Source organism: Anguilla rostrata, chromosome 5, assembly GCF_018555375.3.
Source record: "Anguilla rostrata isolate EN2019 chromosome 5, ASM1855537v3, whole genome shotgun sequence".
NCBI classification, from domain to species: Eukaryota; Metazoa; Chordata; class Actinopteri; order Anguilliformes; family Anguillidae; genus Anguilla; species Anguilla rostrata.
In genome coordinates this window covers 33,735,480-33,762,713 of record NC_057937.1, presented here as the reverse complement: position 1 = coordinate 33,762,713, position 27,234 = coordinate 33,735,480, and the positions used below count along the sequence as shown (strand labels likewise).

The window sequence follows — 27,234 nt, the reverse complement described above, 5'->3', positions numbered from 1 at the left end:
CAAGGCTGTTGCAATATCACCCCCTGCTGGCTGAAAGGGGGAACACAATCAGTGTTCAATCAGTCATTTTCCCCTTATTTTTAAGACCCTATGCAATTAAAATAATCCTTTTAAATAGCTATATATATATATATATTATACTTTATACTACAAAGAGCATTTGTGATATTAATCCAGTTTAATTTAGTTGAATTTTTTTTAAATTCTGAAAGCAACAAAGTTCTTGTATGGTCCACTGAAGGAAGATTATTGGTTTGTCATTTGGAATCTGTTTTTGCTGTGCAATTGACATGGAATTGATCATTTTAGCCAATCAGCAAGGTGACCATTTAATGAGCTGCCAATGAGGAGTGAATTTGAAGTGAATATCCAGGATGGACATGTCAGATCTTCAGCACTCATATTTGGAAACAACATTCTGATTCTTTACATCGAAAGGGAATTTGTGTTTTGTTTTGTTTTTTCCTGTGTAAATTTGAAAGTAAAAGTAAAAAAAATCATATCTTGTGGCTTAATTAGCACATCAGATGCAAGAAAAAGTGATTGCACTCGGTCCCTAACAAGGTTTAACCCCATTTTGCCATTTTTCATGCTGATCACTGCTTGTGCTGCTGGTCACTCCCTACCTTATTGGGTTACTGTACAGTCACACGCTGCCTCTCATGGCTCCTGGCCTAAGTCGCCAATGGCATAGTCAAAATTTGATACCAGCCTAGCCCTATAACATATCTGGTTGAGCCAATGGATTTTATCCATCCATCTATCCATTATCTATACTTGCTTATTCCTGGTCGGAGACGTGGAGGGTGCTGGAGCCTCTCAACGTGCATTGGGTGAGAGGCAGGAACACACAGGTCGCCAATCTGTCACAGGGCACACACACCATTCACTCACACTCTCATATCAATGGGAAATTTACAGTGTCCAGTTAGCCAACCCGCATGTCTTTGGACTGTGGGAGGAAACCCACACGAACACAGGGAGCCAATGGATTTCATATTTTTTTCAAAATCCCACGTCATCAAAGTATGTTTTAATTGCACACTTTATTCCAGCCTATAAATTCTGCTCCTCCCACAGTGTTTTTGCAAACTGACGTCTCTATGTCTGTTCCCTTTTTTTTTTTCTTTTTTTTTACAGTGAACGAGATCATCGGCAGAGACATGTCCCGGGCCCCAGGGCCCGAGTCTTAGCTACTTCTGTAGCCGGGGTTTGCCTCCAGGGCCCTCCCTCCCCCCTCACCCCGTCGCCTCTCCGAACACTGGGCCCGTCACCGCGTCGCTGTTCCCCCTCTTTCTGCACTTCCACCGTTGCCTTCACCAGCAAGAACAGAGGAGAACAAGATCCACGTACGCTGCAGAGACACACGCGCGGCTGAGAGGACGGCCAGAAAAGTGTATATAGATGAACCTCTCTGTGGACCCAGCAGGTCTAGAATAGGATATGGGCAAAGTCCACTCACAGGGGCGGGCAGTGGGCAGTGTCGTGGGTATTCTTTTGTACTGCCAGTGTGACTGTGATAAAACGAGCAGGTTGTCCCTGCCACACCCCACCCCCCCATTTTTTCAGGGATTAAATGGCTATTGTATATAATGGACTTTGTGTTGGTACGACTGTTAAGTTTGAGGACACTCCGGAAGGTACTATGCACCAGAAAGTCCCAACTGCCTCGAGAGAAAAAGAGTGGTTCGAGGCGCTCGATTTTCATAGGTAGCGCAATCCTTTTTCGCATTTCTCGTTGTTATGTTACGGAGCTGCTGCTCTAGCTCGCCGATGTATGCTTGAAGCTGGCTGAGGGATTCTCTAGAGCGAAGAGGACCTGGGTATCGTGGAGAAACGCCCACAGGCCGCCGCGATAGCCAGCGCGTCCCTGTCCTGCCATAACAGGGCGGCGCGGGTCCTAAATGGGATTAGCTCATTCTGCCGCGGATCGATCCGGATCGATCCGGAGCGACCTGGAAACGCACAGCGCCGGCGCCTGACCCCGTCGCCGGGGTCAGGGGTCGCCAACACATCACGACGCGTCATGACGTGCGATGACACGGTCTCACGCGCAGAGCAACGCCCCATTCTGCCTACTAAGCGCTAGGGAGTAAATCAGTTAGGCTCGGGTTAGGAGTAATAGGCCAGTCCTTCCTGGAGCTTCATGGGAAATGTAGTTTGCAACATTCCAACACTTTTTTAAACTTAGATTACTGTGTATAATTTCTTCCACTTCAGGTTACACAAATGCCTTATAAATGTTTGATAGCTGTAGACGATTTCAAAGGCGATTCATTGGAAGTTTCAATGTTTTATATAACTGATTTTGGATATAACTGAGGGAAGAAAAGTTGAAGCTTTTTAGAAATGTATTACATACAAAATGCAGCTGTCAAATAACACTTTGTCTGAATAGAACATTTTCGTATGTGCTTGTTTATCTCCAGATGTCTAACCACCTTTTGAAGAGTGAGTTTAAAGTAACCTGATGTTTTTCCAAGTGGATTGTGTTGAAGAGGGCCATATAATGCCATAAGGATGAGCATTGCCCTGCTGCATTGCTGATATACAAGCGCCTCTTTGTGCCTTTTCGACTAAAATTACAAATGTCTATATTATGTACATATTTACAAGCTGAATATAAATTATAAAGATTATTGACGACCTACATTTTTTTTGCAGGGGACATGACACAAATTGGTGGAAACCAAACAAGAAACTATATATCTAATTTGTAGTGAACAAGGTTAAACCTTAGCATAAAGAACAAACTATCCCACAACTCACTCCTGGATGTCTCATTTCAGTCTCACAGATTGTGGAGAAGGCACAGATCTTCGCCGTTGCATTTGAGTTTAAAGCAAAACTGTGTGGGCCACTTGGGTTCACATTAATCCATGCATTTCTAATCAGATTCCGCTTTCTGTTCTTCTGACGGTTGTTTGGGGCGATATGGCTCAGGAGGTAAGAGCGATTGTCTGGCAGTCGGAGGGTTGCCGGTTCAAACCCCGGCCTGGGCGTGTCGAAGTGTCCTTGAGCAAGACCCCTAACTGCTCTGGCGAATGTGAGGCATCAATTGTAAAGCGCTTTGGATAAAAGCGCTATATAAATGCAGTCCATTTACCATGTGTTATGCGGGAGGCATTTTGGGTGGATATTGTGCAAAATGAAAGCGTATGGAATAATGGTACCTGACAGCATTTGTTTGTGGGTCGGGTGTTTCTAAACCAAGCAAAATGACAGAGAAGAAAGCTCTGAAAATTAGCCCAAGAAATATTGACATGATCACTGAGCGAGTCAAAGTGTTGGTTAAGAAGGAACTTCCATTCAATTTGCAAGTCAGAACTGAGGACAAATGTCGAGTGTATCCAAGCCATAGTCAGCTGACGTATTTGCTTACGGCCTGACATGATGAATTATGAGCAGGGACTCAGTAATATGTACTGCGGCATAGTAATATGTGTAACTTATATTTGCAGGTTTGCATCAGCTCTGCCTTAACCTGTTCCATTTTAATTGACAATGAAGAGGCTTGCTTGTCATTACATTTATAATCCGTCATGGCCATTTTAGGCTTTGCAAGTCTCCAAAATGGAAGGTTGTTGATGCTGTGCAGTCATGTCAAAATCACAGTGAATTCCACTATGCACCAGAACCTGTTTGATGCCTTTCAAAAGAACCTTGATGCCTGCAGACGTACAGCATAAGTGTAGATTCTTATTAACATAAAAAATACACAAGACATACTCAAGAACTTACACTTCTAAAGGAATATCTGCCTTGTAAAGATACAGTACGTGCATCGTATATTTGTATATATTTGCGCACATTGGTGTGTGTTCCCAATAAACTGTAGATTTGACTTCTTTGGGAAAAAAAGAAATTCTCGTTGAATTTCAATGGACAAAAAGCACACGGTAGCATTGGACTATGCAAACTGAGGGTACGACATGGTGTGAAATTTGGCAGGTACTTATTTATATGAGCTCACTCTCTCACACGTCGATTGTATTATGCAGAAATTTACGAGGAAAAAAAGTGATGCTATATTGCGCTTTTCGATGTCTTGACGGTCATTCGTTTTAAACTATTAAAACAATATACTGTAGAGATGCCTTAATATATGTAAAGACTGCTCATTGTACGTAAACCCTTTTGCAATTCTTTTAGAAAGATTTTGTGAAAATTTTATTGAGGTAGGACAGCGGGGTGGAGACTGTTTAGGCCCACAGCCCTGAGGAACTTGGACGACACAAAGGTTTCCTGTCAGCACGCTCCACTGCGCTTCTCTGTTACCAAAGATTGAACAACGCGTTTGACACTTTCAGACAGGGCGGAAAGGCTTGCTGTTGAACTCTATTTTTGATACTCTAAGATGGATGTCATTCCTAACGGTGTGCGGTAAAATATTTTTTAAAAAAAGGTTTTGTAAAATAAAAGGGAAAAATGTATACTTAGCTGAGGTTTACACAGCCTTGTATTGTAATTTGGTGTACATTTTGTATTTTAACATTTTGTAATTTTTAAGAATGCAGTGCTTTTTTTTTGTTGTTGGAGATATTCAAAGGGAATACCTTGTGTTTTAGGGTCTTCTTGAATAGTGTATCATTAAAAGCAAAATTCTGAACCGGCTTCTGGTGTGGGTTTCTGCGTCTGGGTGCCATTGGAAAGCTATTAAGGGTAGAGCCAATGTTCATTGGCTGTGTTAAGCGGTTTCAAAAGGACCAAAGTGCAGGTGGAGGACTGATAGCTACACACTCGATCCTGCAGCACTGTGTGGTGTGTGGAACGCAAACGGTCACAGGATCGTGGGCGAGAACAGAGGAACTTGCACGTCGACTCCCAGGAGCATCATCAACAACTGCCATTGAGGGACAGGAAAAAATATCCTACCCATCAAAACCAATAGCCCAGTGTTAGTTCACCAACAGTATGTGCGAGTGCAATAGAGACCAGATGTACTCTGTAAAAGTAGATGTATAACACTGAACATTTTAATGCGTAGGAAGGGAATTACTATTCCTTTCATTTAAAAAAGCGTATGTTAAAAAGTAAGCCCTGCATGAGGGCGTAATCCTCGCTGGGGTACTGGAGGGTGGTGGCTGTGCCTTTGCCTGGTATCCTGTGAGCAGAGTGGGAGTAGAAAGTGCTCCCACAAGTGAAACCACAGACCTCATCCTGTGGTCTCAGGGCAGTGTTTTTCCCCTCCTGCAGATGGGTCCTCACCACGTTCGTGCGAACGAATCCGCCGAGACATCAGAGCTCATTACGTGTTATTGTGCGGTCACGGATACTGTAGTTAGAGTAGTTAGATTACTTTGAACTGTAGTAGTATGCATACAGGTTTAGTGCCTTTCCATTAGAATTGGCTAAAGGTAACATTACATTTGCAACAGCCCCACCTACTGGTTGTTTTGTTCAACTAATAATTCTGTGACATCTCAGACTAAAGCTTTTACACTATGCACAACCTGTGTTATCCAGGAAAGTTTCAAGGTGAATCACTCCAAATTTCAGATGCCTGTGATTTTGGTGAATAATTGCTCGCCAGCTCGGCACACAACGTAACATCGCCCCAAAACACACAAATCATTAAGGCAGCGGCTGCCCGTGTAGAATTGGTAAAACCGTTTTAATACACAAGTTAAACCCGACTTACCAATTCCTCCCATACAGGAAAAAAAAAATACATCAATTTTCTTCACATACAACAGCTACATAGTTCCAAAGTCATACAAGTTTCAAACTTGTTTATTAAAAAACAAAAAAACAACAAAAAAAAAAATGTCCACCTCTCTAGTGGCCTGCCCACTGTCCTGCCGGTATTGCACTCTGATGAAGGCACGAAGACAAGAAAGCAAACCCGCTGGGGCTCTCTGCGGAGACCAGTCACGTCAAAAACGAACGCGTCCGATGAGAACCTGCAGCTGCGGTACTCGCTCCTGCCCTTAAGGACCCCCAGTCCTTAATTTATCAGTTAAAGCAGCTAGAGGTGAACTCCGCTCCTTGGGGTCAGAACCACTTGCTGGTTTTAGGGTGAAGGCTCTTTGATGGACAAAGGGAATACTGCTGATATACAGCACCCTGCAGACACCAAAACGGTTTAGAAATATAAAGTAATAAAAAAGTCCTAGTGAAGTCCTTTCCAGTGTAAACGGTTCGTAGACAAGTCTTGAGTAAACTCGAATAAAACCTACAAACTCTTCCCATTTCAAAGTAATTTCACCGTTGGTGGATTAAACAAAATCAACGTGAGCCATGTAATTCTAGTTTTACTGTGGAGGTGTTGCTGAGACAATACTTTCTGACAAGAGTAAAGAAAAAAAAATTCCAAAGGAAAGTCATTACAGTAATTGCACATATTTTCTGTCCATTAAGAGCAAACAAATATGAGGCGAGAGGTCCGTTCATATAACAAAGCAAATGCTAAATTTTATCTTGGCCCTAACTCCTACAGCACGTTGGCATAAACGAGGAACGCTCACTGATCAGTAGTAGTTCATTTGTCTTCCCTTTAACTCCCATTGGCAGCTGAAGGTAGAAGCAGTTTATATGGCTTTAATTATATATAATGCATAGCCTAGAGAACGTTGGATACAAGCTGGGTTTCCAAGACAGGAAGCTCTTCCATTGGAGGGCTTTGTTCAGGCAAACTCAGATTAGAGTGGTTGTTCCATTTGAGTTCACGTCTACAGGGGACTGAGCTGCTTAGTGTCTATATACACATTTCATTTTTTTATTGACTTGCATAAGAGCACACAGATATTCCTATGTACAAAACAAAGGCACTGTACAAAACAAAGGCACTTCCGAGAGAGACAGAATGACACGTTTAAATATGTGTGCAGCATGTCTTTTTTCCCTGTAGTCCTCCACGTGGGGCGTGTCAGTCTGCCGTAGTGACAGAGATCGGGGGGAACGGGGGCGGGGGGGAGCGGGGACGGGGGGAGGGGCTGGGGCTGTCCCCGCCCCCTGGCCAGGTTGCCAGGTCAGTCGCAGCAGGTCAGGTGGACGGGCTGTCCGGAGAGGGGGCGGCTGGAGAGCTCGGCCACGGCCTGCCTGGCCGCCTCCCGGCTGGGGAAGGTCACCAGGGCCTCCCCGCTCCGCTGGCCGCTCAGGTTGTAGAGGACGAGGACGGCGTCCGCCTGGAGCTGCCGACAGAGCACAGCACAGCAAAAGGCCCTGACTACCGTCGCCACGGCTACAGCGTCACCGGGGCGTCGAGCGCCAGCCCTTCTTTTACCGTAAGCCTCGAAGGCGGAACCAACAGAGCTATTCATAAACAGAAGTCATGCATCAATGAGAGAGAAATGAACGCGTTCTGTCAAAAAAGGAAAAGTTCCGTTATGCCCCAAGTATGCATCACCTCCGGCAGAGTATTAGAATCAAGCATGATTTTGGAATGGGAAATCAAAAACAAACGGGAAAGACAGACACACTTAAGGTTGCAAAAAGGACAGAGTTACATTTAACAATAGAGTAGAAGAATGTTAAATGTTTAACGTAACGCTCAAAAATAAAGAAGCGTCGATATAATTAGAGAAAACATAAATACTTATGCAAACAATGCACTGAAATGAAGTGGCTCCTTTTAGAATATTTTTTTGACTCAAAACGTACAATCAACCATTTTGTTTGTTATGTTTTGTATGTTTTCTGTTCTTTCACAGCCTGGACAGATTCACTCTGCTGAGTACACCACTGCAGCTGCCTAGCTTGTATGCTATATACAGAAAACCATCAGCACTTCACCCAAGCTGAGTCTATTTTTATAAATGGAAGGTGTATTCTTGGTTTTGGTATTTATGGAGACAACATTTATGATGCAATATTTTAGTAGTGGTGGAACCACAAATGCTTTGAAACCTACTTTAGAAGTAGGTTAATACTGTTTCTTTTTTCAGGGGAACTTCCTTTTCATTTTAAAGAATTCTTATTACAAACTGGGAAAAAAAATAATTCTGTTTTATCTTTCTTATGGAGCATACAAATATTTGCAGGAAGCCACTCCACTTCTCCCTCAGAGTTAAAAAAAAACAAAAAAAAACAAAATACAGCAGCTGAAGCTGGTCTGCTGTACACTGGGAGTCTGGCTATTTTGTCACCAGGAAATCATTTCCCCCAGCGATTAAACCACAACACCCCCAAATTGATAACGATTCATTCCCATCCTCTTGGGTTGAATAGGATGGACCGCTCAACATTCACAGTTCTGACTGGTTACAGGAAACAAAAAGGAGAAGCCTCAACCAGGTTAGTGCATTCTGGGGAAAAAAAACGGATGCGAAGCGATTTTGGCGGGCGCAGGCAAAGAGGAAAAGGCGATGACGACGGCCGCCAATCTGAAGGCCCTGTTGATTCTGGGAGTTCAGTAGAGCATCGCCCGCGAGCCCCATCGGGTTCGAGCCGGAGAGCGCCATGCAGGGTCTTACCTCCTTCGGCTCGTCAGAGACAGAGCCACTCTTTGGGCTGAATCAGGCCCCGCCCCTGATCAGTCAGCTGCACCACGCTGCCGTAGTCATCAGGAGCGTACTACAGCACAAGTGGCAAGGGTCAGCGTCAGGCCCTCACACACACACACACACACAGGCATGCACACACAAGCACGCACGCGCACACACACACACATATGCACACACACACACACACACAGGCATGCACGCACACACACATACACACCACTCCCCCCTACATAGCGCCCCAGCCCTAGATCCACACTGCTCTATCCAACCCCCTGCAGCACATGCCGGTTTGCGCATAGAGTAGGCCTTTTCTATTCGGGATGGATGGGTGGCACTAGGCCAGTGGTCTCCAACCCTGGTCCTGGAGAGCTACAGGGTCTGCTGGTTTTCATAGTGACTCTGCACATCATGAATCAATTAGAGCAGTTGATTACACAGTTAACTCAACTCACCTGGTGTCTTGGGTCTCAATTGGGTACTGATTTTAAGGTAAAAACAAAAACCAGCAGACCCTGTAGCTCTCCAGGACCAGGGTTGGAGACCACTGCACTAGGCCATAGCATTCATACATAGCATTCCCCATGCTCTCCACATGGGGGCGATAATAGCCACACTAGTTCAGCAACTTATGAAAGCAGCTGATGACTGTACTGTCAAAAGTAATATGTGGGAACCAAGGTTAAAACTGATTCTTGATGCGACAACAACGGTTCCTTGAAAAACGAGCTTCAGGGAGTACCCGATTTTCCTAGTTTTGACCGCAGCAGGAACACCCTGGAAATGGTGAGCTGCTCCCCCAAAATAAATATCAGTACCTCTGCTTTACCACTAGATGGAAATATAGACAATTAAGTACATGGCCCAATGGAGCCATTGAAACAGTTGCTACCCCTGCAATCTCCCATTCTTATTTTTAGGTTGTGAACTATTAAGTTGCCAATATATTTAAGCGAGACCAAAATAAAATGAGATATTTAGGGCAATTCTCAGGGAACAAATGCAGAGGATGTGGTAAACACTCCATGTGTTTTTAAATCCACTTCATAAAAGGCCAATGAACTGGGATTTTGCGATTGTAATTTCTTATACAGACACAGATTAATGCCAATTTTTACAATTACATTATTTTGTCATAATATATTAAAGCACTGACTAAAATATGTATCGGAAGTATTGTTTCAACTCACTGGAAGGATCTGGAAGAGAGAACTTATGTACAGACTGTACTCCACGACCGCAAATAACTCAAACAGTACTTACAGCGTTGGTTGCTTGGATATAGATAAGGGGGAGCAGCACAAACCATGCAAATTACAGAATGCTAACAATCCAGCTGGCATGTAACCTGCTTGCATGTCAATTACAGATATATCAAATAGCAGGTTAAACAAAAGTATTTGAAAGCATTTTGTAATTTGAAATTTAGTATTAAAAACAAATTCCATAACTGGCGACCATTTTGTCTTCAAGTACCAATTCAGCGATTCAGTCTATGATTAAGCGGTCACAGAAAAATCGGATATCCGACTCATTTAATATCTCCCAAAAAGTAGTATGTGACAGACACATAGCACATTATTGCCCGTGACAGTTAACAGTTGCTAGACCTTCCATGTGACATGTAACTTCCGTGCCAGTGCCAATCAACACCCCACACCAGCCCCGCCCCCCCCCAAAAAAAAACAACCCATCTAATGTACCAACCCACTCAAAAATCAACAAAGAATTTTAAAACATAGTAAATAAAACCCCACACCAAATCACACTCCACCAGACAATACCAAAAATGAACTGGAGCCCCTTTTCCCTCTCAGCAAACTGGAGGTCATACAGTACCGTCCACGGAAGGTTCCGCCTATGCGTTTATCAGCCGGTTTGGGGGGGTAGGCCGAAGGAGGGAGATGCACAAAAACAGGGAGGGTTTGAATTCCCACAGTTCCACCGGGTTTTTCCACCGCGTTTTCAGAAAGCTTCACAATATCATACCTCTACACCGTACCGTGTCCCTGTAACTTGCTGTGGCTAACTATTTTAGCACATTAGCACACATTGGTCGACAGTAATAAAACATTCCTCATTTTAAGGTTTACAGAAACAGATGACACACTTCTGCTTACGATATAGTGGCACAAAGAAATTCAATGGAATACTGTGAGGAAACGGACAACAGATAAAATTTTGTGAGGTTGTCTCCCCACAGACCAATAGCACCAAGCAGGTGAGACTGAGGGGGACATAGCAATGATGAAAGATAGACATAAATAGAGGATTACAGATTCACTCAAATGCTTTTTGTGGCCAGGGCAGGAAAATAAATGGAAACCTGACAGAAAGATTTGCACATCTCCATGTGCAAGCAAATGAACCTGGAAACAAATGTCATCCGGCAAAATAAATTAACGCATAAATAAATAAACGGGGATATTGGATTTTCCTCTCGCTGGACAGGAAGGGGAAATGGCAGAACTAAATGGCTACAGGTAAATGCCCACCAAGGTGACTGAAGCATCGTACAGTGCACACACTCCCATGAGAGGAGAGGAGGGTTGGAACAAAATGGCGGCAACTGACCTGGTATCCCTGGAAGAAGCTGAGGATGTCTTTGACGCCCGTGTTGAACGGCAGGCCCTGCATCCTGACCAGGGCTCCCGTCTGGGGCATGATGGGGGCCGGAGGGGGGGCCGCCACAGCCGCGGCCATGGCGCCGGGCGGGGCCGCGAAGTAGCCCACCGTCGACGGGGAGACGGGGGGGCTGGGAAACGAAACCCCATCACGTGAGAGACCGTCCTCTCCTGCCCAGTCACTGAAATCGGCGTTTTCCTTTTTAAACTCCCATTTTGTAAAATGTCTCAACGCCAATAGTGACCGAACAGCCTTTGTCATTAGCATCAGGATTTTATGTGCGGTGTGAATCAATACACAGCAAAAGAGCTGGTCCTGAAATCAGTCAGCCAGTTCTGAACACACAAACATGCTGCATAGTTCTCAGACTTCTATAGTGAGAGGTGCTCAAAGTTCAAAAGCTAAATAATCTATAAAAACAGTTACATGCAAATTCCAGCTGCTATTCTTTGCTTTTTGTTTGACAAAGGTAAGAACTTCATTATTACAGTGGATTCCTTAAAATCAATTGGTGGAGTGAGAACGGAAAAGGGCCAAATAAATTTCACACGGAATCTAGAAATCAATTGTCCACACAGGTCTATATAATTAATCCATGGATCAGCTCAACTAGCCTTGCAGTGTTCAAGCTTAACACAGATACACGAAATGAATGAACAAAAGGAAGATTTGCTCAAGACAGTTAGCAAAATGACAAGCTTATGTGGGCTTAATGGCCCAATTGGTTATGTTCTCTGTCAGGATTAAGGGATAAGCGAGGAATTACCCATAAAACACAGCAGCACTGTAGCTGGGAGCGACAGAGGAACACTAAAAGCCTCGCTCTAGTTTAGTAGTGTGAGCAGTTCCGGATCAGTGTGGCGGGCTCACCTGGGGTAGTACGCGGTGTAGTTCATATTCATGTTCATGTAGAGCTGGGCGTGGGCCTGGGGCGGGTAGTAGGCCAGGGCGTGGGCGGCGCTGTGGGCGGGGGGCTGCGCGGCGCGAGGCGTGGCCAGCAGGGGGGGCTGGAAGAAGGCCGCCTCGGCGGGGAGCATGGCGGCGGGAGGCTGGAACGCGGCGTAGGTGGGCGGAGACAGGCCTGCGGGCCCGGGAGCAGAGAGTTAGCGCCCGCTACGGGTTCCACCCTGGCGCGCCTTGCGGCGGCCGCTAGCGGTACGTCGACCGTTAGCGACGCGTCAGCCGTTAGCGCTGCGCCATTGTCCCCTGCTTATCTCCCGCGTCTAGATAGGAGCCGACCGCCGAGCCTTTGGTCTTATCCGCGTTATGCAAAGCTGCGGCAGGGGCCGTCCTTGTTGATGCGCTAACCGTTGACCTGCGGGTTCTGCGGTCGGTGTAAACACGCCAGAGCAGAGCACAGCCCCTCAGGAGATGTTTACACACAAACAGGCAACAGCACGAACAGCCCGAGGGAGCCCTGATCCCCGACCAGGAGGAAAAGGTGTCGACTTGACACAAAGGTGACTTTGCAGACTGCAGGTGTCCTCCCCCACCCCTCCCCCCTCCACACCACACCACCCATATTTTTACCCAAGTGGGTTAAATCTGACCCAATTTGGAGGTCAGCAGACACTATAATTACAACGATGTTCAGACTCTCAGATACAAACAGGGTCGCATTAAGCACTTGTTGTCTTTGTGCTTTTTATCTGAAATAATTCAAAGGCAGTACCATGACTCTTAGAAATATTATCTTCATAAACATGCAGCATTGCCTGGAAGACAACATAACTGTAGTAACAGGCTGACAGCAAACCAAAATGTAACCTTTTAAAGCTCATGTTACAACACAATATTTTGATCAAAGCTTGTAAGGTTAATTGTGAGGTCTCCCTGTTCATAAAAGGCGTTTTATTTTGGTCAGTAAGTCGAAGGTTGGTCAGGTGACCTACATGGGAGTTTGCAGGGTGGGGGTGAGAGGCCGCTGCGGTTGAGAGTCCCGCCCATCAGCACGAAGCTCATCTCCTCCGTGGAGCACTGGAACACCTCCACGTAGCGGTCCTTCATCATCTTCTTATGGCACTTCTGGGCCACCATGAAGGCGCGGTCCGGCGACTTCATCTGGATGAAGGCGTCTCCCGAGGGACGGCCCTGAAACGGCAGCGTTGGGCGGGGTTAGACGAGAGAATATGGCAGCTAGGCTAATCTACGTTAGAGCAGATATGAGAAGTTACTAGCGATGCTAATCGTGATACGCTAAGAGCGCTAAACGTGCTATTTGGGCTAAACTGCTGTTAATGGTACGGGCGGCTCTTACCTGCTGGTTGAGCACCATGTGCACGCCGTGCGGCTTGATGTCCACGGTGTGCTCGCCCATGAACTCCAGGATGTCCTCGATGGCGGCGGTGTAGGGCAGCCCCCTCAGCCGGACGCAGTCCCGACTGCTGCTGGAGGTCAGGAAGGGGGGCGTGGCCATGACGGGGACCGGCACCATGGGGGCCGGGCTCGGGGGCAGGGTGGAGATCAGCGGCGTGGACATGTAGCGGTTCAGGACCTGGAGTGCGGGGTCGCAGAGCAGACGGAAGCCATCATATAAGGGGTTTCACGACCCAAAAACCAGGGACAAAGACCAGTGCAGAGTGATGCCCAATCCAATCCAGAAGCGCAGATTTTTCATTTTTTGGCTAATGTTCACCATTCAAATTCAGTCAAATGTGTTGCCAGAGAGGGTGTTAAGGCAGAAAAACTGCAGCCAAACAATCCAAGTTATAAACCTAAAAGCTGGCTGAAATACACATTCCTATGCACGTCTAATCACAAAGCGTCTCAGATTTGGTGGGCATACTGATCCAGGATCAGTTATAATTTTTGGCACGTGATTGATAAGTACAGAATGTGAAAACGGGGAAATCAGATCCCAAATCAGTGGTCATACAGAATCGTGGCTCAGCTGCTGATTAAAAGTGGCAGAAGGCGGCCATATTGGTCAGGGGGTTAGGCGGGGCCCTCTACCTGCTGGACCTCGGCGGCCGTGCTGCGGAACAGCTCTATGTATCTCTTCCCCAGGATCTGCTTGTGCCTCTTGAGGGCGTTGAGGGCGTACTCCTCGCAGGCGAAGAGCACGAAGGCGTCGCCCGTGGGCCGCCCGTCGGGGTACTTGACGAAGAGCAGCCCCTCGCCGCCGTCGGTGACGGGGCACTCGGGCCCCAGGAAGCCCAGCACGTCCTCGGGCGAGGCGGCGAAGGGCAGCCCGCGCATGCGGATGATCACCTGGTTCTCCTTCGACAGGAACTGGGCCACCTCGTTCGAGGTTCCTGTGTGTAGAGAGGGGCGTTACCCACCACACTAACTACAAACTTCTTCCAATATATTATTTTGCGCTTCAATTTCAAATCACACTTGAGCTAGTAAAACTACATTGCTTGTCAAACAAATTGCTTAGAATTTCTTCAGAGCATGTATATATGTACGTATGTACGTGTGTACGTACCTATGGACGCACGCATGCACATACAGACGCACACATACAAGAACGTACACACACACACACACACTCGCAGATGCACAGTTAGTTCCCTCCCGCTGTTTTCACATCATCCTTTGGGGCCAGCATACACCAATCTTAACAGGTCTGTTCAACGTTCAAAGTCTAAAGACCGATTTCTCTATCGCTCCTGAGCCCATTTTCACCAAAGGCCCCCGTCGCTTTCAAAGACGTGATGAAACCCTCAGCTTTGCCTTTTGTGCCTTTACGCTCTCTTTGTCAGCCGTAAAAACCTCTGGGCCGGGCGCCTGCCCGCACAATGCCCTGCGTATCGGCCCCATTCACTGGCTGTAGTTAGGAGGGCCGCAGCGAAGGGGCTAACCGCTATTCGCGGGGCTACGGTTTCCTCGAGGTAAGCGAACGCTCTCACAAAGCGCCATTCACTCCAATGAGAGGGGCTGAGGGAGCGAATGGTCTGGCGCAGAATCAGACCGAGTCTTGGACTACAGTGCATTTGAGACTTTGTCATTCAGTCGTGTACAGGAAAGCCAAATGCTAACGGAAACGATTAACCGGTTTGCAGCCAGACATATGAAATTAAGATGTCTTAAATGTCTAACCTCCAGCTATTTTCAGGAACTCCTCTCCCGTCGCCTTGTACACCTGGAATCATAGGTAGAGGACAAATTTAGAGCATCCTCTGTACTCCATTTCCCACCATGCTTTTATGCAAAGAATAAACAGGCAAGTATAACAGCAGCTGAAGTCAGCATACAGTGCTAAAATTCAGATAAATTCACAAAAAGGGCAGTGTGTTGAGGATGCATTTAAGGAGATAATGAATCTTAAAATAATTAAGCTAACACAACAAGAATGAAGAAATCAAGCATTTCCCCATCAGTAGGCTTAGTGACCGGTGATTTTGATTTCCTTAAAAAAAAATTTAATTGATTAAAAAACTAAAGTAAAAGATGCATGAAAGAAACTTGACAAATGGAGGTGTTCTTGAGTATACACAGAGTGTAAGACTAGGGGAATAAGCTTGCATTTAACCCCCTGTTTAAGAGGGGGTTCAGGGGTAAAGTGCGTATCTGGAGAGGAGAAAATGGCTGACCTCGATGTAGCGGTTTCCCATGTGGTGCTTGTGGCGCTCCAGGGCCAGGTCTCTGTGCTCGGGGTTTATGAAGCGCACCAGGGCCTCTCCGTTCCTCCGGCCCTGAGCGTTCAGACAAAGCGCCACACCGCCCCTGACGTACAAACACACACATTAACACACACATACACACAAACAGACAAACAGACACATTCACACACACACGCATGCCCAGACACGCACAAGCACAAGTTAATGAAAAATACAGAACTTTGAGGGTCAATTACAGTGTGCTTAGCTGGAGTTCAAACCTTCAAGATTTAAATCTCTAGACCCCAGAAGTGCATTACAACTGGAACGGCTATCTGAATCTGTGAAATAAGGATTAGCTGTTCCAGCTGTAATGCAGTTCTGCGGTCTAGGGGATTAAACCGGAGGTTTTCAGAAGCTGAGGTGTTCAGGTGTTCAGGACGAGGAATGCACGGCATCATGCGTGACTTCTGAACAGCTAAAAAATTAGGCATTGTATTGAACGTTTCCAGCATTCCTAAAGAGGGATAACAATCAGTTTGATCGTTAGTTTAAAATGTCATATCATACTCAACACCATTTATAGCTGCACACTTATCACGCCATTTTTAGCCCGCTTACTTTGCGATGTTGAGCCCCTTGAAGAATCGGGCGATGTCCTGGTCAGACGACTGCCACGGCAACCCCCTGGCTCGAATCACAGTCTCGCTGTCCACCGGCTCCATCTTACTGCTGCAAGGAAAGATGAGTTCATTTAACATGGCGCACTCCACTATAATAAGCTCATAAATGCACTAGCGCAAAACAAACCCTATGAGACAAAAACATATCAGAGCACTGGACACTGAAGCCTCCGGCATACTTAAAGGGTAGACTAATCGGAGAGCGCAAACTCCATAAAAACCTATTCATTTGGGCCAAAGACTTGGAAAGTGTAATGCTTAAGGTTTTCAATGGGTGTTAAATTTTAGGTTAGGTAATGCAAAATTGCAAGGCACCTACTGAAGGCTTTAAGAATCAGATTTTGGACTATTAGCGTGCTATGGCTACACCAAGGGGAAACTTATAACTGACCCCAAGATTAAGTGAAGATGTCTACTGAATAGTAAATGGAGCCTAATATTTGGAAAGAGTAATTAGGAGATGGTTTTCAACTTGAGTTGAAAGGGTGGGTGGGGGGGGGGGGGAGTAAATCCCACACTGAATGGTAAGATGGCCCAGGGCACTTATAGCAAGAGACAGCAAGAGACAGAGCAAATTTGATCTTTGTGGGAAAGACACCCTGTAATCTTGGTAATTACCTGTAAACCTACTCCAACACCTGAATTCAGCAGAATCCAGACAATGGAATTATTAACAAAATAACGCTTACCATGCTCCGGACTCAAATTTGTACTTCACGGTTTCAAGACCGGTAAATTTGTGATCTGTAAAATAGTTCAAACAAAGTTACCAACAGACGTGCAGACGACGCAAGGTCTCAGTCTTTGCTTTTGGATTGGGACAACAAAGACTCAGATACTCAGATATGGACGCAGACACAGATGCAAAAACAGACCCGTTCGCTGACATGCCTGCCCTCTCGCTCACTTTACAGCGAAAAACAAGAACGAGATACTGAACGCTCTCTGAACAGGTCAAAGAGTGTTTGTGTGTGAAGAGAAACGCATATCAATAACAGGGTTTTGTGTTGCGTGTGCACCATGTTGGACACTAATCACATCATTACACTGCATTCCAATTAACACCATACAATGAGCACAGAGAAACAGGGAGGGGATAAACTGCACGGGGGGGGGGGGGGTGACCAAGGGGGGACTTCGACAGGCGGTGGCACTTACTGTAGGGATCAGACAACAGGTGCAACGTCAGCAGCACCATCCCCTTAACCTCCCGCACCCCGGCGACCTGCTCCGTGTCTGTGGGAGGGGCGCAGACATCTGAACGAGCGGTGTTAAGGGCAATGGAAGATTTCCGAACGTCATCAGGGTTGCCTTGGCTACGCTAGGCGCCGCGCACACGGGGGGGGAGGCGGCGCGTAGCGGGCGGAATGTTCCGAGCGCGACGTAGACTGTCGTCCGTTCGCAGAGGAGCAAGGATACGCTGCAGCATGGAGGCCACGGTCAGGTCCTCGGCCAGGCCGGCGTCCGGACAGCATTTGTGGAACTCTTTCCGCAGGTCCACGAAGGAGAAGAAACAGTCGGGGAGGACGAAGTTCTGGGACAGAGACGGAACGAGCGGTCTTTGATGTCGCCGCAACCGCTCGGACAAAGCGAATGCATCGGTTGAGCAGCGCTCAGGGGGTTTTTCCACTTAACACAAACACACTCAAACAACGTCCGCCTCAACGCCTCAATCGACCTTGCAAACATCTGTCAACCGGACAAGAAACTTGGTGTCACTGTAACATGGTGGTTAAGAAACAGGGCCTACATAGTAACTTAGAACGTGAACCATCCCTTCAAGTGATCGAGGAAGAATTATGAAACCATGGGAGAGGAGAGAACAAGACGGGAATGGAAAAAGGGAAGCGGGAGAGCCGAGGTCCTGGTCATTCCTCAGAATACCTGGCATGCCAGAGCGGATTATGACACGTACAGCTCGGCGCTAGTGCCGCCGTCGAGCCGGACAGTCACTCAGACCGCCAAAACTGCTCTGGGCGACGACTGGCTAGAGGTCAAAATCCGGGAGACCAGGCCCGAAGAGAGGGAAATGTAGAACCTATGGAGGTTTTTCGCGAATCCTACCGCAATTTTACTGGCCCTTGACTGCGAGGGTTCACCTCGGTTGCTGCGGCCACGTCCCTTACCTTTTTGGAAGCTTCTGGATGGAAGGCCTGCCTAATGAGGAGGGGGCCGTCGACGCAGAGTGTGTAGGAGCTTCTGCCCAAAGCCTTCAGCTCACTGGAGACTGCCTGCTGGAACTGTGTTTGGAGGAGGGGGGTGAGGGGGTTACAATGGGGGGGGTTACAATTGCACCATTTATTTCACTTATTTCATTTACTTATGTGACTGCAGAACAGTCAACTGTTTCAGCAACTGTGTCGATGCTAAATTTAAGATTTAGCTACGCGGCTAATTTTCCAGCTGTGATCCCTGGGCAGGAGAAGATGTTCAGAAACAGTGATAAAGCAAAATCCAATAGAAGCGCAACTGAATGATGGCACACAGTACAATGATTGGGGATTCAGGGGAAAGAGGGCATGTCCAGATGCATGCGATATCACAATGATAGCGCAGAGCTGCCATTAGTTCAGGGGGAGACTGCAATCGCGGATTTCAATGACAACCTGGAGGAGTAGGGGTGGAGGGGGATTGCAATCACGACCCTTAAGTGGTCCAGCAGCTCAAAATTGTGGCCCTTGCAGCTCGAATATGCCAGACAGTCAGTCTGACCATGGCCTGCATCAAAGCACTACAACTTCACCATTCAAGATACCTCAAATCAGCTAAGACGTTCAATAGAAAATAAGCATTTCTTTCATTAGAACCATCTACAGTTCAGCTTTTTCTGCCAGTGCCATAATAATCAAAATAGTTTATCCTAAACATAAAAATAGTTTAACCTACAAGAAAGAAATAACTAGAATTTAGAATACATCAACAGGAAAGCTATAGGGGGAAATGCCCATTAGAATTCAGAAACAAGGTCAGTAGAGTGAGTGACAGAGTGACAGAGTAATAGAGTGACAGAGTAATGGAGTGACAGAGTAATGGAGTGACAGAGTAATGGAGTGACAGTGACTGTGGTTAGGGCAGGGAGAGCTAGTCAGACCGGTTTTTGGTCGGAGCAGAATGGGGGAAATATTGACTGGGTAATTACTGCACAGATCATCAGCAAACAGCATCATCAAGCAACAGAGGCAAGCGCAGTTCACAAATGAAAATTAAGCTGTGTCAAATACACCAACACAGAGCCCACACACTCCTGAGTGTGCTGAACCAATGGTAAAACTACACATTCCTGTGTGCATTAATAACCATTAAACATTATGAGGGCCATTTTTCAGACTGTTTTTCTTGTAATATAACAACCCTCTCTACAATCCATTGCTCTAATTTACAGTGATTCCTCAGGTCATATTTAAGCAATAGACTTTGTCCCCAAAGGGGACAATATTTGTAACATCCTTCTGTCAGGTTACCTTTTTGACTGCTACAGTATTTCATTTCAAAATAAAAGGTTTGAGGCTTCAAGTCAATTCCACTTTCATCTCTGTAGATAAGCTTCAAACCACGTAGGGAAATAATCAGCTTTTAAAAATCCAAGGAGGGGGATATCCACCACAGGATATGGCTAAGCAACTGCCCATAATTCATTGGGAGAAGTCATTTCGGATGGCCACTAGCCATAAATAATTATTCCCAACATACGAGAGGTCCCATTGCGAGTCCGAACATGCTCTTTAGAGAAACAGGAGATCTATAGGGTTGTTAACTGTAGTCATTGCTCTGGAGAAATATGACATCTCCTAAAAAACAGCTGCTGGCAATAACTGCTACTACCTGGAGATTAGTGTCTCTCATATCTTTTGTGTTTATAAACACAAAAGTAGGCTTTAGCAGCTACCATTGTTTTCGCTCATTTCTAAATTTGTGTCTCTTTGTTAAACTGGAATACTTCGCAGATGAATACATTTTTGAACGTCAACATGTATTGCCTACATCTTAATTCAGCAAACAAATATTTTTAGTTACACGTAAGCCCGCGTTTCTCTTCAGAAACCGCACAATAAGAACAGGAACGTCCCTCCCAAAGAAAGGCAGTCTGCGAGCTTCTCTTGAGGTTTGCCCCTTTGAAGTGCGATGAATTGTGCTCCGTCAGGACAAACAAGTGGAGCAGCCATTATAGGATGCGTCACTGGGGTGACAGCTAGCAGACCTGACAATTGCCGCTCGCTCACAAGCCCTAACGTCGCACTGCCACGCCCTACATTTAATGCTTCACATTCAAGGATGACTGAACAACACCGAGGTAGAAACGCTGCACCGAGCTCCACGCGACAGAAGCTCATGTCAACGTAACAACCGGGAATATGAAACGAAAACAGAGTGCCACGATCGCGGTATTTCAACACGTCCAACGTCCAGTTAAAAGCGAAACCCCAGAGAACAATGCGTTTCCCTCCAGGTGGAATTTGCACTGTAAAAACTACACGGCGTCACGTGACACCCGCCATGCAAATGTCGAGTATCTGGCACGGCTAGCAAAATATCAAGCAGGTCACTGGCACCATATTGTGGTTTAATAAAGTCCAGCGATAAACAAATCGGAATTCCTGAGAAGCTGCACTTTGCAGAGGGCTGTCATGAACATGCTTTGGATACTGTTTTTTTTTTTTAGAACGTCACTTCAGTCAAGTTGCACTGTGGAGTTCAATAGAGTAGGTGCACCTCAAAAATATTTTTCTTTTTTTCATACCCTTAAGGAGAAGAAAACATCAATTAGAACAACCACAAAAACTTCCAAACATCCAACTCTGGTAGGCTAATTTATTCCAGAATGCAAATTGGCAGTCTAAATATTGCTTCAGGCATTCCCCTTCACTGTGAAGAAACCCGGCTCTCCCAGACAAAGTTCCGGCCTCTGCCGAGAAACCAGTGTTCAGTGGGTGGGGGCTGGGCCGAATCGATCTTTAGCCCCAGCGGTATCGATCGCCGTCCCTGGAATGGGGCCATTCGTTCTGCAGCACGGCTGGCCTGTTTGCTTAGCGAGGCCGGGACGCAGGACGGGGGGAGGGGGGAGGGGGGAGGGGCGGGACAGATAACGTGAGAAGGAGCCTCTGGCAGCCCTCCGGGGCCGCTACAGTCACAGGGACATGCTTCAGTTTACGCTGCATTCACACACCTGGAGAGGACGCACTGTACAGCATGAGAGGGATTGCTCCAAAATTGCCAACTCAAAACGGGCAATTCTTTTTTTAATGCCCTGTATCAACTTGGTATCATTACCTTTGCATGTATACTTTAGCATACATACATGCAATATTCATCCATTATCTATACCCGCTTATCCTGGGCAGGGTCACGGGGGTGCTGGAGCCTATCCCAGCGTGCATTGGACGAGAGGCAGGGATACGCCCTGGACAGGCCGCCAATCTATACAAATATGTACAAATACATAAAATTAAATACTTGTGCGTTACGTCATTTTAATCTCAAAAGGAAGTTACATTAACTCGTTCTGACCGCAATTGTATTCAACATTCGTGACGCGCACAAAGGCTACAAATGTGAGGGCAACGTGACCCCCAATTAAGCGAAAAGCAAACCGCTTCTGACACGTGACCTTAACGTCAGCACACCTGTCGATCCTGCCCAACAACCGAACGCTGGTTCGGGAGACAGTCAGCAATTGAAAAGCAAGTGCTGGGGCCTCCCACACACAACCCCATCCACCCACCCTTGTTCAGAGAGTCACGGAGTGACAGGATTGGACCTGCGCCATGCCAGCCCCCAGGTCCGATTTGCCTACACGTCGACGTTGTGTCATTCTACTCCCTGGGGGTGGGGGGGTAGAATGACAACTACTGACAAGAACACTCTCCGTGCAAACAGTTAAACTAGGCTGGTCATTATGTACCAATGCCTGTGGGCAAATGGGAGTGCACTGTACCCTCTTCTCATACTAATAGTTCACCAAAGAAAACAGGCAGAAGTCCTTGATACCACGAGTGAGATTTAATCTCTGGGCTTTTTTTTTGTTTTGTTTGTTAGTTAGTTAGTTTAAAATCTCCCGTGATGTAGCTCCAACCCTCCGCCATGCAAACAGCAAACATAGCGTCCGCTACCGAAACCAGAGGTCCGACAGCAGTGGGCACCTTCTCGCCTCAGGATCAATCCAAGAGAACTGACAGACCGACCCCTGCCTAAACCCAAGACAGTGAAAGCATTCCAAACGAATGAGCAAGCGTGGATCGAATTGGTTGGTTAATCTTTACTAAAGCACAAAGAGAACCCTCTCTAGGGGGAGGGAAAAAAGCAAAAAGAAAATGAGTTTAACGTTGTCACAAAGCTGGCCAATTCTTCATGCGACCAAAGACTTTTAAAATGGCCAGAGCTCAAAAACATATTAAAAAGTCCATTTACCCGCAAGCCAGAACTCCAGGCACAGAGACTTCAATGTAAATGTCCCGCGAATGTGTGACAATAAAATTTCCCAAACCTAATTGCAAAAAGATCACCACCCATCAGCAGGCACAGCTGATCTTAAATAGGCCCACAATTAGACACACCTGGAAATATTTCAATCAATTATTTACCTGCAAGACACCATGCACACAAATCCAAACGTCAGTTCATGAAAATAATTGTGACTGGAGCTTATTATGCAGACATTTTAAATTAAAATCTTTGGAGAAAAACATACACACATCCCATCTCTATAGCGATGGCTTCAGAAAAGAGTTGAATGCAGGAGGCACCACTTCAAACTGCAGAACAAAGAGTTTTATTTTTTTTTAAGGGCGGCAGCAGGCATGAGAAGCCCATATTTTGGCCCTGCCTGGGTGTTTTACATTTACAATCCCAGAACAAGGACATGTTTATTCTGTGAGTACTGACAGGGAAATCTTATTCATTTATGTCACAGAGTGTACAATGTTCAATTTAAATGTTACCATTTGCCGCATTATACCGCAGTAAACTAATTTTCTCCTACAGTCCATTGGCAGGTACCAGTCATGTGACTCAATGACTGAGAAATAATAAAACCACAGGTAGACATAGAAGCAACAATAGACAATATTGTTATGGATTCGAAAGTTATCACAAAAATGTTGCATCATAAGTACAAGAATGCATAAGAAACATTCTGCACTACAGTGGTTCTTAATATGTTTCAAGAATATAATTTCAAGTCATCAAGTGTCAAGCTCAACATCTGACAAAGTCTCTGGCACACCCATACACCATCAGGTACAATGAAACTCCAAGACAAGCAATTGGTGCCATCAAACCAGCCAGAAAAATAATAATATTCATGGTTATGCTGACATTTTTCAATGCCTATCAGAAGGGCTCAGAGAGGAACTACTTCACAATTTCCTCTGCTCACTGGAGGAAAATAAGGTTTGTAAAACTCTTTTGTCCAAAAGTATCTGCACATGTAGCCTATTTAAAAAGCTGGAGGGAAAACTCACCATGGCCATTGAAAGCACACTGACTAGATTGGCCTCGAGTAAACATCTGCCTGGTCCTCATTAAAAAGGTAGGTGGCTAATGCTGTACCTCCACAATGTCTGCTGAGCACATCAGTCAGTGACAAGACTCGACCTGCTGGTCTTTGCAGCCAGCCCCAATTTAATACACTGGAGCTCACTGACAAGTCATTACCCACCAAGTCATTACACTGATAATTCTGCCTCAAGTCACACTTGTGAAGCCACATCAGGCAGTGCAAATCTGGAACACAACTTTAGCAGGTATGATTATCCCAGACTTTGGTAATATTTCATATTACAGAATGACAAATTCTGCACAAAGCGTATTTACAGCACAAAATGGTAATGTAAATGGTATTGAAAGTGTAGATTAAGTTTCAATAGTCTTGGGTCACTTAAAGAATACAAGAATTTGTTAAAAAAAAAAATTAAAAAATTTAAAAAAATTAAAAAACTAACGACTGCAAAGGCCCGACTGCAAATAACTGGTTTCTGGCCTATCACATGGACAGTTATGTTTGTACAATTTCCTCTGTTTTGCATAGAATAAAATCGTATAGCTCCCTCAGAAAATGTTCGATTTTTCGCATGCATATTAAGACGCTGCGATTCCCCATCTTCCTAGTTTTCATTGCGAGCAAAATGAGCATCGCCTTGCTGGGGAGTGTGTATATTTGTGGGCCTAATCCACGGGATGATACTTGCAGCACCTTGTGCCATCTAATAGGAATAATCACTTAAATGCAACTCACCTGTTGCAGAATTCGGTCCAAAGGTTCTGCTTTGCAGAGTTCGTCTAAAGTTAAACCGGTCTCCTCTTTACATTGATCTGTCAATTCCAAAGTGTCTGGTTTTACGAGACGTCGTTGAAGCTTCCCCACCTGTTAAGAGAAGCATCTTACGCAGTGTTGATGTTTCCAGTTCTGATGAACACGATGTGGGGCGTCGTAGAACCCTCACCGTTGAGGCCAAAAACACCTGATTATTTTTTAAATTAAGAATCGATTTCAAAACTGGAACACAATATTACACAAACTCGGGAGTTGCAAAGCAGGTAATTGCCAACGCGGGGTCGTTGAACTATACCACGTCCCACATGTCAGACGTATTACCAATAAGGTACGCTTTGTTTCGGCCACTGCTAAATTCTTGAAACTATAATGAAGGTAGCACGAATTGTTTCTCGCCCTTCATTTGAGTTCCCAAAAGCAGATTGTTCGAACTATTTCAGGAAATACTTTTATTTAAAGGGTACCTTGTTGATAATTGTCTGCTGTCAAGCTTTAATGCGTTGAATATCACGTCACTAGACAATACATATATTATTTCCAAGAGGAAACCTCAATCGGGTCATGTCCGTACCTTTTTCTCACGTAGATCCACAATTTGCCACACCAAGAGAATTATTTCCCTCTCATCCGAACCCAGTTTACCCCCATTTGCACCAGCTGTTGCCCCAAAGAACACCACCAGAGTATCACTGTGCGAAGCCATCAGGGACCACAAGGGTAAAAACTACAATTAAAAGCAAAGATCAAATAAAGTAGCACGAGGGTTCACCTTTTCCACGTGATAAGAGAAACAAACAAAAGATATGGAAATTCAATTGAAGTAAACGAGAGGAAAGAGGATCATTTTTAAAGAGGACACAATAAAAAGTTTGCGACCAGAGACTGTACCTGATCCAGTACTCGAGTGTTTGCCTTTTCCTGAGTTACTGGTCTAACTGGTAAAGGAGGGTGGGGGGAGAATCCGGGTCTCTTTCAAGCCAATACCATAACAAGCCAACAACTCTTTTTTTCTAAGTTACCTGCGCTTGGCTCAGCCTCAGATTGACTAGAAGTCAATCTCTCTAGGGAGTTAGTTTATTGGCTGCTTCTAAAAGGTGAGGGAGGGACGCGATGGCTCCAACACCTATGTAACTCGATCTGATTGGTCTTTTGTTCAAAGGAAGTAGTCGGAGATAGGAGCATTTCTTCTGCTCACCTTTACAGAGGTTCAACCTCTCTCTCTCTCGCTCTCTCTCTCTCTCTCGCACACAGAGGGAACCTATTTTAAAGGTCTTATACACCTGAATACGTGCGTAGCCTATATTATGTGTGATTTCTAATTTAGTGAACTTTAACGTTTCATTACGGGCATTGTACGCTGCTGGTAATAACTAACACAGCACAGCAACGTGCGGTATTGTTAAAAGTTTGATCCATTATCGCAGAGCAGGAAACCTCAGAGCTTTTACCATTTACCTTGTGCACTGTACATTTATCACTTTCCCTATGTATCAGTCAACGTAAAACAACAACATCAAAAAGTAAATAAATAAATGAATAATAATAATAATGCATAAGTTGTTGTATATTTAATGATTATATTATAATAGATAATGTCATATAAAAAGATTTTATATAAATTATCTGTCTATTGTTCAGGCGGAAGACTTCTTAAAAATGCTTTACAGTACATTGCTTTTGTGCTACTTTCTTAAAAATAAATTCCTTTAGTGGTATAGCATTCTTCACAAAATGCCTTGATTAAAAGTGGTACGTATATAAAGTATTAAAAGTACAACAATTTCTTCATGCCTGTACCTTTCTAATGAACAATTCATTTCTAATTTTAAAATGTTTTGAATATTCAAGTTTGCTCCTTTTTCTTCTGGGTTGATTTTTCAGCCTTTGTTTTTGTAACCTCAGGACATCAGTGCACTTAACATCCTTCCTCTTAACCCCTGATTCCTCTGCAATTTGATGGGGAAAGTATGAGACACATTTACAATTAAATAGCCAAGATGCTAGTCTGTTGGTAACTCCTATGCTGCATCTATTTAAATGTGTGCTTTGAAAATAGGTGAGAGTAGGATGTTTTCTATGAAAAATTAATGACAATTAAAGGAAGAGACATTTGTTAATGAGAGATGTTAGCCACACGTCCATAAACTTCAAAAGAGACGTGTGGTGCTACAGGTTAGCACAACATGCATTAATTATGAGTTTTTAGAAAACAGGCACAGAAAACGTAGCCTGAATAAAAGTCAGGAGCGTCAGGCCTACAGCAGGGTCGGAGCCAAGCAGGTCAACTTCAAGCCTGGCCACAACCATCAACCATAATAATTTGCTGAAGATCTGTCTGTGCAATCATCATCATGTGCTGTTGTTTTCAATCTATTTATTTTTGTGTTGCTAAGTTACAGTTTCTAATTAATGAGTAGTCCCAGAAAGAACAGCATTAGGATTTCACAGTCTATTGCATTAAAACGTATTATTATTATTATTATTATTATTATTATTATTATTATTATTATTATTATACTTTGGTCAGGTGATACCTACCCAATGATTATTGCTATTATTATTAGTAATAGTAGTTGTGTGTAGCACAATCATGTTTTTCAACAGTTTTGCCTTTAGTATTTCATATTTTAGAATCATCCTAGAATACCCTATGAACCACATTTTTGCCA

General features: G+C 45.0%; 2 protein-coding genes across 7 annotated transcripts in view; one reads left to right on the top strand and one right to left on the bottom strand.

Annotated features, from left to right (window-relative positions):
* LOC135256145 (nuclear factor of activated T-cells, cytoplasmic 3-like) overlaps window positions 1–4,611 on the top strand; it is an 81,521-nt gene extending 76,910 nt beyond the window's left edge. The window contains exon 10 of the mRNA XM_064337988.1: window positions 1,141–4,611. Within this exon, the coding sequence (XP_064194058.1) occupies window positions 1,141–1,193 (53 nt within the window). The 3' untranslated portion in view covers window positions 1,194–4,611. The remainder of the gene's footprint in view (window positions 1–1,140) is intronic.
* A 984-nt stretch (window positions 4,612–5,595) lies between these two features.
* Window positions 5,596–25,611, bottom strand: LOC135255092 (epithelial splicing regulatory protein 2-like). 6 transcript variants are annotated; one of them, XR_010330076.1, is made up of 18 exons: window positions 25,454–25,611; window positions 25,137–25,289; window positions 24,527–24,655; window positions 18,423–18,536; window positions 17,716–17,830; window positions 17,455–17,553; window positions 16,986–17,040; window positions 16,235–16,345; window positions 15,605–15,737; window positions 15,111–15,153; window positions 14,019–14,320; window positions 13,324–13,560; window positions 12,959–13,157; window positions 11,937–12,147; window positions 11,016–11,247; window positions 10,281–10,299; window positions 8,415–8,514; window positions 7,103–7,133 (listed from the first exon to the last, which is right to left on the bottom strand). XR_010330076.1 is itself a non-coding variant. In XM_064335838.1 (17 exons), the coding sequence occupies exons 2-16, from the start codon at window positions 25,266–25,268 to the stop codon at window positions 8,428–8,430; spliced, it is 2,199 nt and encodes a 732-aa protein (XP_064191908.1). In that variant the 5' UTR covers window positions 25,269–25,289; window positions 25,454–25,611; the 3' UTR covers window positions 6,995–7,133; window positions 8,415–8,427. The 6 variants fall into 6 exon arrangements, 5 of the variants coding, with proteins under 5 accessions (XP_064191906.1, XP_064191907.1, XP_064191908.1 ...); XM_064335838.1 differs by lacking the exon at window positions 10,281–10,299 and having other exon boundaries at window positions 6,995–7,133; XM_064335839.1 differs by lacking the exon at window positions 10,281–10,299 and having other exon boundaries at window positions 6,995–7,133; window positions 11,016–11,196.
* Between the last annotated feature and the right edge of the window lie 1,623 nt (window positions 25,612–27,234).